Raw genomic sequence first — 12,565 nt, forward strand, 5'->3', positions numbered from 1 at the left:
TTAGGTTTATAATATGAAGTTTAAATGCAGCCATGCCATTAAAGTTATTCCCAGAATTGTATTATTTCAGTCAGCTCTTATACACCATAAATATTTTTTAAATTCTTTTATACAGTACTATTAGTACATAGAGAGATATAGCAGACACAGTTCTCTCAGGAAGAAGATGAGGTCATATAAGGGTATCCATCCAAGTAACAAAAGTACAAAGGAAGTGCCAATTGTCCAAGTGCCAATAGCATCTTATGTGGCAATCTTTCCAATTCACTTTGTTTTAGGGAAAGCATCAATCTCACAACTACCTGCTTCTAACAAAATGTCAAAATGTGAACTGGGTAACAATGTAATCCTTGACAAAACTTTTGAGGGATTAGAAAGAAAATACATTCAGGATGACTTTTTCTATAGAATTTCAGCAAAAAGAATATTAATGGAAGAAAGTAAGCACAATACGCTCTATGCGTGAACCCACAAGGATAAACCATTTTAGTAAATATATATTTTTTTTCAATTAAAAGCTATGTTTGCACAATGTGTAATGCTTTGTCTTGATGTTTTGTGTTGACAAAAGTCTGGTTGCTGCCATCTTTTGGTCAATGATTTGGTACATGATTTCCACAATCATAATTTACAAATCAGACACAATTAATTAAGCCAAAGAAGCAAACCAACCACATTATGGAATAGCATGAGGCATGACTTCAACCAAAAGGTTACATTCTTAAATTAGCCAATATACAGTATATCTCATGAACTTAATGTATCTAGTTTTTTTCTTGCATTCCCTTGTACTGACATACGATCCTAGAGTTGGCTTACTCTAATGTATGGCAGCAAAGAATAAGGAGTACCTCTGCCTGATTAATCATTTCCAGAAGGAAGGCAGAGTTGATAGGCAATATACATTAGAATTTGTGATGTGAAATACCAAGCACAGAACGGTAGCCTTGAGAGGGGGGGCAGTGGTCTGTTACATAAGGTGGGAAGGAAAATGGAACATAAGTGGACTTGAACATTGTTTCTATATATGGGGCTCCTTTCTGACCATAGCGGTTGCTGAAATTCTTTGGTTATGGCTTCCTACTTCTTTAAAATTCTATTTATTCATGATTCTTTGTGTTCTGTGATGTGGTATATTCCTACCTATGGGATGAAGTTTGACTATGACACCTAGAAAGAAGCTTTACCTTCTACTTGCTCTACGTCCTTAGCCATGTCTATAGCAGCAGTAGCATTTGCTAGCAATACTAGTTTGCTACTGCTACCAATCCTTGCCGAAGGTAGAAAAAGGATAAGGAAGCATAAGGAAAGCTTATGAAACAGCCCTTGCTTTTTCTGCCAGAGAAGAAGAGGCATCTACTAAAATAATATATATTTTGATAATTGGCTGGTTATTGCTACATAATGGCTTGGTTTGCCTTCTCTGGAGCTGAGGTCACACATGGACAGAATGCAAAGGACTGTGAGAAAAACAAGTGTTTGGAGGAGCAGGAGCATGTTAGCAAGGTTAACACATACAAGGAATGTGTGCTAATTGAGGCAAACTTTAAACCCTCAGTTTTCAGTATTTATTTCATTTATATAGCTGCCCATCTCAGCAAATGACCCTGGGCAACTCACAACTGAAGTGTGCTTTATCACAACGAAATGGCAGTGTAATTGATGTGTTTCTTTTTATTAATACAATAACACTTTCTTGAGGATAGTAACAGATGGGCGGGGAACTTGAGGTTTAGCCAATTATGAATATTTCTGTTCCATCATCTATTACCTATGCATTTATATCTTTTTCTTCTCCTTTCCTGAAAAGTCTAAACATGAGTGCATCCTTTTGTCTGTAGGAGCCCCTCTCATTATTTTGGGGAGGGAATTCCTCCAATGACCAGTGAATAAATAATCACTGCAATGAACCTTAATTATTGGGGTTTGGGGTCCCGTGTTTGATTCCACAGGACCTTTTTATAAATTTGTTGCTGCTTCTGCTAACTTTTTACATTATAGAGTAAGCTGAGGAATTCAAAAATTTTATTTCAAGCATGGGTGGCATACCACAGTCTATATGGCACCCTGCATCACTCCACTTACATTTTCATACCCTTCCTCTATCTAAAACCTGAAGATTGCACTGCAGAAATGGAATGGTCTAGCCATGCTTTAATAGTTTAATCAAACTCGCCCCACCATTCTTCAAAAGGTACAGAGTAGACATATTGAGCCTCAAAGAAATTATTTTATAATTCAAACCTCTTTATCAATAGGGATTAGAACTAACAAAATGTCAATTCTAATCACAGCAATATTTTATAACTGTCCATATCCCTGTGATCCTTAGCTTTTGAAAAGGAATTTCCCATCAAAAATTTGTACACATTTATGGTAGGATATAAAGGTGATCCCCCAAATAAATGGAATTAAAAATTAAAAGTACTATTTTAAATTGTAAAGACTACAAATAGTTTACTGATCATAATTAAAAGAGTATAGGGAAATAAGAATGTTATACTCAGTTACATTTAATTTATTGTATGTTTTGGTCTATTAGCATCCAAAAAGATAGTAAATGCATAGGATCATAAATGAAATAGACATACAATAGACACAAAAACATTTTCTTAGTTTGGTTTTCAATATCATTAGCCCATCAAAGCAGGCCAGGCCAAGAAGCAAGCATGGCAGGATTTTGGAAATGCTCTTTATTGTAGTAAGATAGAACTTTGAAAGAAGTTCAAGTCTTTATAGTCAAGTGATCTAATTCTGGTGCCTGGCAATGTATTTATGATGATTGCAGCATTCAGGGGTTGTAATTGGTATTGACACCCCAACCAGTTTCTGACAAGCAAAGTCAATGAGCAAAGCCAGATTCACTTGCTGACCATGTGATACATTTAACAACTACAGCTTAAAAACCATAGCAAAAACAAAAAGATTGTAAAATTAGGCATGACTCAATTAACATACATTTCCCAATTGTGGTTGGAAGTCAAGGACTACTGTACTGAACAATTAAAGTGGGAGGTTTCACTCACACATTACACTTTCTCAAGACCGACTAATCTTTTCTCAAAGCACACAGCTTAATGGTTACTCATTCCTTTCCATGGTCAGCTCTACAGGCCTTTACACTAGTTTTCTTATATTCTTGTTCTGAGTGCTTTGATCTCATTCAATAAGCTTTCAATTAGCTTTGGAAAACACTTTAATTTTAAATGGGCCATAGCAGTACCCTTACATTGGTTAATTAGCACACCTATGTTTTTAGATGGCAGCTAATGTAGAACTGGATGGATCTTTCTTCCCCACCAATTGAGAAAAACAGGACAGTCATGGCAGGATAAGGAAGGAGAATAAAACAGCAGCAATGGAAGATTTTTAGGACTCCATTTACTTTTTCTTATTGTGGCTATCATCTATTAATGTACTCCTGCATGATCAGCATTTATGCAAAAAACTCTTCAAGCAATTCCTTGTGGTAGCAAACATCAAGAATCAAGCTTTATGCCATTGGGCATTGTATTACTGAGAAAAAAGTAGATACAGTTTCTAAGAAAAGATCTACAGAAGTTTCTACTGTATGGCTGGTGTCACACCCAATGCAGAAGAGGAAAGTTTATAGCAGTAGCAATAGCACTTAGACTTATATACCGCTTTACAGTGCTTTACAGCCCTCTTTAAGCCGTTTACAGAGTCAGCATATTGCACCCAACAATGTGGGTCCTCATTTTACCGACCTCGGAAGGCTGAGTCAATCTTGGATTGAATTGCCGGCAGTCAGCAGAATTAGCCTGCAATACTGCATCGTACTCACTGTGCCACCCTGTATTTAGGACCAGTTTGATTTCCAACCTGCCAGTGCAGGAAATCTATGTTTTTATTTATCATTTTGAATACGGAGGTAAAAGCATATTTTGAAATTTTGCTATGCTGAATATTGCTGTTAGCACCACGTTAATATAATTATTCTTCTGAAATAGGAATGCAGAACCAAGCTGGCTAAGCATTCTATGAGTTCATCCCATCTGGAGGGCATCAGTTGGGAAAGAGTTGCCAACAGCACTTCACAATTTATTATTTAAATGCCCTTCAGGATATTCAGAAAGCAGAGCCAGGTTTCACAGGAAAGCACTTTGGGTATATTAGTGTATCTCTCAGAAAAATAAACCTTGAATTCTCCCAACCCTATATTTCTATCCTAGTCTCCAAGTAACTCGTAGTTGTGTGTATTTTTATTCATTTTATTTTAGGTTATTAATCAATTTCAGTATTAATTGGTTTTGAAACAATTTTCCAGTAAAGCTTTTGTAAATCTTTTCAGCTGTTGTATTGTAGGTTTTTTTCCCCAAAAGATCTTCCACCATTTAAAAAGCAGTTAATGAATATTAAGAAGGAATATATTATCCTAAAATGCCTCCAGGAAAGTTTTATACTTTCTAAAAGCTAATGAATTATGGATTTTGAATAATTAAAGTTTTCTGTCAAAAAGATACCATCATTAAAGAAAAAATGGATTTTAAATAATTAAAGTTACTGTCAAAAAGATATTGCCGTTATAGAAAAATGTGTGGACATTTTTGAAGAAAAAGCTGTCCTCGTCCAGAGCTTTGGAATGTATATTGTAAGCGTAAGCAAGAAAGATTGGTTGTCAATTGTTGTTTAACTTAGCAGAAAAACTCATTCAGGCTTAATTTTAATTTATTTAATGATAAGACTTCTAGCGTCTTCTTTTCAAATTAAAGAACAGAGACAGAACTGAGACTTCAGATTCAGTGAAGAATAAAATGAAAGTTCAGTAAATGCAATCATAGAACAATATCCCCTTGTGTGGTTTGTTTGGGCTCTGGTTTATCCAGAGAAATTGGGCAGATTTTAGTCATAGGAAATAAGATAACAAATATGAATGATTAAGCATTGAGTCATGGAATAACCTTAATTCTATTAGAGCACCTACTTTCCATGCAAAAAGTGTAGACTCCAATTGCCAACTTCTCTAGAAAAGACTGGAAAAAGTCATCTGAGACTCTGAAAAAATGCATTGTCTGACAATACACTACAAAATTGATTTCACCTAGCTTCACTGTGCCATGTAATTAAAGTGTTGGCAGCAAATCCCCAGAAATTTAAATGTAAATGATGTGTTGTTGCAAAAATGCATATACAGTGCATTCAGAAAGTATTCAGACCCACTTTACTTTTGTCATTTTTGTTATGCTACAGCCTGATTCTATAGTTCTTGAAATTCACTTTTTTTCTCATTAATCTGCATTCTGTACGGCATAGTGACAAAGTGAAAACAAAACTTTAGAAATGTTGTAAATTTATGAAATGCACTACACCGCTTCAGTGTATCTACAAAGTGAAATTCTGTATCTGAATTGAACTAATAAGAGGAAAGGAGTGCCCCAGCCTCTTTCTTCTGATGCCAGATTGACAAAGGGTTTATCCACTAGTCAAGTAAACTCCTCCTCCAAAACTTAAAGGTTACAGTATTAGAAGTAAATAAATGAAATGACATATCACAGGAAACTGGATATAGAGTTAAGGGTTGCTTCACTGAGGGGCAAAGGATCTTTCTCTTGTCGGTTATTAATTTGTGTTTATTAAGCCCAATCAAACCTAGAAAAGGGCTTTGGTCAAATCAACACAGCAGCAACAGTCAAAGCAATGTTAAGCATAACCTAAGCCCAAAACAAGAAGTTATACATGAAATTCTCAAACAACTTCCTAAATCACATAAGAAGGTTGATAAAGTATAATCAAACTTGCAATGTTCTGTTACTTTAGTTCTGTCATAATAAAAGTAGCTTTAAACTTCTGTGAAGTTGTTTCTTGTTCTGCTGTCCATCCAGGGCTGAAATTGGCTTGTTCCCACTGGGCTGTCCTTTTTGCAAAAGGATGATGGTTAGGATGAGAGAACAGCCTACTCGGGTTGCCTTGCCTGGGCACGCATGTCCAGGAGAAGCACCATCCTGGAAGATGAAAGGCATCTTGATCCTGGCTGCATTGCTTTGGTTGGTGAACTGAAACAGGGCTATGTTAGGCCTATGGCAAGAGCTTCTGTTTGAATGCAAAGGCCATTAACGAATAGCTCAGCCGAATGGCATTAACCCACTGCAAGCAGCCTAGTGAAAGCTGCTCATGTCGAGGCAGAGTACAACTGGGTACAACCCCTTAAATTTGCTTGCAATTCCCCAGAAAAATCATATTCCCAGTTTCAGATATTCTGGACTAATAAAAATAGCATGTGATGCTAACTTAATTGGCTAAAATCCTGTAAGTCTTTTAGTTACAAAATAAGTGTCCTTACACTGGAATAACTCCTTATATTACAGTATCATCTTAGAGCTGAGTTTTATCTGGGTACCATCTTTAGCAAAAAAATAAAACAATATAAATCAAGGTTCTGTGTTTACTGCTCTTTTCTAAACAGAATGCATTCTTAAATCAAAGGTTTAAGGCACATTAACCCTACATTAAAGCATGATCTTCACGGAAGCCCTGGGGAAATTCTCTTGTTATATAGTAAAGGTTCCCCTCACACATATGTGCTAGTCATTTCTGGCTCTAGGGGGCAGTGGTCATCTCCGTTACAAAGCCAAAGAGCCAGCACTGTCCCAAGACGTCTCTGTGGTCATGTGGCTGGCATGACTAAACAGCGAAGGTGAACGGAACACTGTTCCCTTCCCAGCTAAGTGGTCCCTATTTTTCTACTTGCATTTTTACATGCTTTTGAACTGCTAGGTTGGCAGAAGCTGGGACAAGTAATGGGAGATCACTCGGTTACATTGTGCTAGGGATTCAAACCGCTGAGCTGCCAACCTTTCTGATCAACATCTTAGCTACTGAGCCACCACATCCCCTCTGCTCACTGGTGGGATTCAAATGTTTTTGTTACCGGTTCTGTGGGTGTGGCTTGGTGGACGTGGCAGGGGAAGGATACTGTAAAATTTCCAGGCAGAGGCGGTATTTGCTGGTTCTCCAAACTACTCAAAATTTCCACTACAGGTTCTCCAGAATACCACCTCTGCTGAATACCACCTCTGCCTCTGTTGCTATATAATAATTTTTTAAAAAAATTAACAGCTACCCAAGTAGGTACCGATTTTGTTATTATCAACAAGCCACCATCCTTGGCATGCCTTTATATTGAAGGGAAAGAAAAAAAATACTTCGGAGTCCCATACAGTGACTCATGTAACAGCTCATTTGCCAGACCTTATTACAGCAAGATAATGCACTAATTAATCATGTTGCATTTGGTACAGCAGGTTTCTAACATCTGAGAACGGACTCCCTTGTTAAAATCAGCAATGATGTAGGAGATTTTTCATAAACCTAAGGATGGTTTTGTACCAGGAAGGTGCCTTCCCCTGATGCAGGGTGGTGAACAAACCATCTTCCAGAGCACAGCCAAAAAAAACTATTTAACCAATGTTCCATAAATCACAACTGATGGATCTCTTATTTCTCCTTCTTCTCTGCCTCAATAATCAAGGTTAGAAAAACCTGGTGGTTAAACATGACACTTCTGATGTATTACATTTTGAAAATGAAATAAGGTTTTCCTGGCATCATGTCAGCTGCCAGTCAGAGTATACCAAGAAATTTTGGCACTAGGGAAACTAGGCTCAAGATAGCAAATTACAATGACATGAAATATTCAAATATTTCTGTCTCAGAATTATCAGGTACTATTCATCTATTTTAAGAACCAGTAGGTTTTTTTTTTTTTTTTGTACAGTAATTTGGTGTAAAAGTTATGTGTGTATTATACAAATGTGACAAATGCACATTTAAGGATGTAATATTGGCAAACCTTGATCAAACAATATTGCCCAACATCCTACTTCCACAATGGCTGGTATCCCTGTTATAGATTCTACTCACCAGCCAGCATCTAATGGCTTATATTGACTCTGTGAACATAGAGACCATACTAGAGCAGTCATCCTAACTGGCATTATTAAATAGTTTTATTAAATAGTTTTGTCTTCATTCTTTTAGCTATCATAAAGAACCTTGTACCTTTTTTGATATGCTGAAATTTCAAGCCTCTGAACCAAACTCTTCACCCAACAAAGTAATTTCGGTAGCTACCTTAATAGGTAGAAATTAAATTCCACATAAATGGAACATGTCCAGGCTGGAAAAGACTGGTGTGTACTTTTGAAGCAAAAATCTTAGGATCAATCCTATGATTATTTTGACACAATCTTTCTGGCTTCATTTAACTGATGCCTATTTGTAAGGACTTTGAAGATAACATGGCATAGCTATGGTACTCTTAAGAGGGCTTAATTTAATTCTCCTGTCCCAAACTACTGTCATTCCAACAGAAAATAATATGTGTAGCTCATGGTTCAATTGTGGAGTTCTTGGCACATTCTGAGCTTAGCTGTTGGCTTGCAGAATCATGAAAGAGAGATGGGTGGCTATATAAATTTAAGCAAAAAATAAATGTAATAATAAATACATAAATTAGTGCCAGTGAGTGTAGGGTCTGCCACCTAGTTATATACAGTAGCTTGCTAGACTAGAACACATCCCCTCCAGCAGTCAATCTTCAGATAAACAGGCATCAAGAGCAGATAAACAATCATGTAGAAAACAATACTCTAATTAAGGAACCACAAGGAGAAAACCACACCCTCATCATAACTGGTAGAGCAAGCTACTGTATATAAAGAGACAGCAAATCCACTCACTTCACTCACTTACACTGATGATATTACCTACTTGGATAATGAAACATCTCCAAGCAAGCAAGCAAGTGCAGAAAGCACCAAGAATTTTACACCATCATTTGCCAGGAAATAACTGGCAAATTCAAAACACATAATAAAATTACCATCTTATTTTATAATGAACAATAATATTTCCTTACCACTTTCATCTAGCAAGAAGTCATCTTGGTAACGAAATTTTTCAGGGCCACATGCAATAAATATGTCATCATCACCAAAAAAATCCTGAAGGCACACCACCTGCAATATGAAAATCATATAATTATTCCAAGACATGTTATATACAAAATATTACATTAACATATTTTATTACATAAGACCTCCAAACTGTTCTCTGTCACCTTTCCCCTTGTTAACATTAGAAAAGTCTGGAGCTGGAAGTTTCATCTTTTCATGAAGAAAGTGGCAGGATTCCAAGCAATAAAAAAGATGCTTTAAGGCAGATTGATTTCGCAAAAAATATTTTTGGAGCCAAAGGCAAAGTACTAATAATTATCATTCTGTTTCATAAGGAATATATTTTTAAAGTAAAATTAACAAAATGAGAGTTGCTAAGCACCTACCAAGTCAATCATCCACTAACTGTAAGACTGTTTTGTTTTGTTTTAATCAAAGTCTAGTAAGTGTATAGGCCTGTAGACTCTACAGTTGTATTATAGAAGGACTCCTCAATGCCCAATCCATGGACTGGCACTGGTCTGCGACATGCCAGCAACCACGCAAACAAGTGAAGCCTCATCTGCAGGATGCAGGCAACGTACAAAACCATGCTTCCTCCAGTCCACAGAAACCAGACTCTGGTGCCCAAAAGGTTGGGGGCCATTATATTATAGCATCCAAATGATTGAATGAAGAAAATCCTTGTATCCATTGTTTCTTTTTATACTTGTGAATGGGATGAGTAGAAGAAGATATGTAAGAGAGAGAGTGTGGGGCTTGCTAGTTTGGAATCCTTTCACACAATTTCACATCTTTTAAAGTACATAAAGATAAGAAAGTGAAGTGGGTTTTTGTCAGCCTTGGCAACTTTTAACACGTGTGGACTTCAACACCCAGAATTCCCAAGCCAGCACTGTTATGATTATAACATCATTCACTAGCCTCAACTCATGCCAATGAGGAGGAACAGCAAAAGAAGTCAATGTCTCTCTACAAAAGTGAAAACAACAAAAAAACAAAAGTTGAACATACAGGAAATGAACACATTGAGAAGATCACATGAGAAAATGAGCTAAACGTAACCAAACGAAATTGAAGAGTGCAAAATTCTTTAGTTGTGAAACAAATGTCAAATGTGCTGGTAAAGGTTGGTGGGCACCTGACTTGATAATACTATTTGGAATATTAGACAAACCGCAAAGGGAATATGAGTCAGCAATCTGAAAGGCAGCTAGACTGGTTTTTCCTGAGGAAGAAGAAAATGTTTCACTTCTCATTCGAGAAGCTTCATCAATTCTGATGGTGGGGCTGGGGGTGGAAGGATAGTTCTGATAGGATGGTGGTGGGGGAATGGAAGGTCATCTGGTCATTAGCACTCTCTGAGACCTGTTGAGGACACTTGGGGCAGTGGTGGGATTCACATTTTTTTACTACCGGTTCTGTGGGCGTGGCTTGGTGGGTGCAGCAGGGGAAGGATACTGTAAAATCTCCAGTCAAAGGTGCAGAGGTGGTATTCAGCAGGTTCTGACCAGTTCTGGAGAACCAGTAGTGGAAATTTTGAGTAGTTCAGAGAACCGGCAAATAACGCCTCTGACTGGAAATTTTACGGTATCCTTCCCCTGCCATGCCCACCAAGCCATGCCAACAGAACCGGTAGTAAAAAAATTGAATCCCACCACTGCAGAGATGGTATTTGCTGGTTCTCCAAACTACTCAAAATTTCTGCTACCAGTTCTCCAGAACTAGTCAGAACCTGCTAAATACCAACTCTGACTTGCGGGGGGGGGGAGTATCTGTGCCCTCATGCTCATTTGAAACAGGGTGCAATTGGTCGTGAAATCATGGGCTACATTGTAAACTGGACTTTTACAAAAAGAGACCATTGGTTTGAAAGAGGGATAAAAGAATCCATGTATGTTAGAACTGAATACCCACCCTTAACAGATGGGGAGGAATAAGACACCATCTATTTCTAGTTGTTTCATGATACATTCAGCCAGATGTTCAGGCTGAATTTTGAATTTTAATCCACCTATTGAATCCTTCCCGAGGACCTGGATTAGGCAGATGTGGATGTTTGATGGTGTTAAGAGGTATCATCGCAGAATGATTTATTCTGGTTTTTTTGTGGTTGTTGAGATTGTTTGTTAGCCATCTTAACTTTCATGTCAAAGCTGGAATACATACATGCATACTCTGCCAATTACTTGTCAATTATGTTTTAAAATCTCTGCACATGGAGAGGATACAGACAGGAATCATTGGCCATATTAATATATCTTTGCTATTTATTTGCTGACACGGTGTTCAATTCAGCCACAATTTTGTTCTAGAAATCATCCTGCAGAAAGACCATGGCATCTGATGGATGTTTTCCATATACAGAATTCATTCTCTGCAGTGTTTGATGCATTTGTGTGAAACAGCTTAAATCTAAACAATTAAAATATTTTTTTAAAAAACCTAAAGCACTTGTAATCATAACAATTCTTCTAAAGTTGCACCATATGTCCAGAAAGAGATCAGTTGTATATTATCTCTCTAAATTACCAAGGCAGCTGACTGACTCATTCTCTCAAATTAACTAGATCACATATTTCCTCCCTATTGTGTTTGACTCAAAAGTCTTTTATTCACACACCCCACTTCATTTAGTCATTACACAAGCGTGTGCTACAAAAAACTATAAAATACATTTGCCACAGATAAATTGTGCTTCCCCTTCTTAATTTATGGTCCAAATTGCAAGACAAGGATTTAGGAAAAAGCCAGGGAATGTATCTGCATTTTTACATGTAAAAGAAACAACTGCAAAAACAAAAAAAAATGGGAGTGGGAGAGAAGAAATCTCCATGGTGATATTCACATCATTAGGCAGCAAGAGTTTTTTCAGTTTAAGCAAAAGTCTTCCTTTTCTTAAAGGCTGAACCAACTGAGATTGTTTTTACAAGGGCATCCTGTGTAAATGAGTTAGAGGCTCCATCTTAGCTGAGAAACCATACAGAAACTATAGTAGATGTCAATTAAATCGGATTGGATCCTAGAAATCACACTGACATTGTTGCTTAGTTTATACAATAACCTCAGCTTAAACTGGATTCCTGGCTAAAACAAGTGCAGGAAAAACATGAAACTGCACAAGAGGTTCCATGCTCCATGCAATACTCTACCTGACTCTGTGGTTTCTTCCCCAAACCCCAAAAACTTTAACTTTAGACTGTCTACTATTGACCTCACCCCTTTCCTAAGAGGTCTGTGGGGGGCGTGCATAAGTGCACCAACATGCCTACCATCCCTGTCCTATTGTTTCTTTTATTTTTATTTTTTTATTTTTACAGACCTCTTAGGAAAGGGGTGAGGTCAATAGTAGACAGTCTAAGGTTAAAGTTTCATGTATTTCATGAAAATCCATTTCATGTATTTATAACTATATTTATACTTATACTTGTTATCTTGTAAGCGATTGACAAATCAAATCAATAAATAAAAAATAAATTAGGAGAACAGGGGTTTGGGAGATGTGGCTTTTCACTTTTGTTCTATGCTGTACTCATTCCTGCTGTAAATAATTTCTCAAGTCAATTTAAAAGGTGTGGCAAAATCATATTTCATGTGACTGCATTTTTATTTATTTCATTTGACATAGTAAATCACTACTTTGGTATTTT

General features: G+C 37.0%; 1 protein-coding gene across 2 annotated transcripts in view; it reads right to left on the bottom strand.

Moving 5' to 3' along the window:
• DCLK1 (doublecortin like kinase 1) overlaps nt 1-12,565 on the bottom strand; it is a 171,743-nt gene that overhangs the window by 100,579 nt on the left and 58,599 nt on the right. For both annotated transcript variants that reach the window (XM_026708829.2, XM_026708827.2), the window contains exon 4: nt 8,879-8,978. In XM_026708829.2, the coding sequence (XP_026564614.1) occupies nt 8,879-8,978 (100 nt within the window). The remainder of the gene's footprint in view (nt 1-8,878; nt 8,979-12,565) is intronic.

The sequence above is a fragment of the Pseudonaja textilis genome, chromosome 7 (genome assembly GCF_049901715.1).
Source record: "Pseudonaja textilis isolate UNSWEBS1 chromosome 7, rPseTex1.2, whole genome shotgun sequence".
In the NCBI taxonomy this organism is placed as follows: Eukaryota; Metazoa; Chordata; class Lepidosauria; order Squamata; family Elapidae; genus Pseudonaja; species Pseudonaja textilis.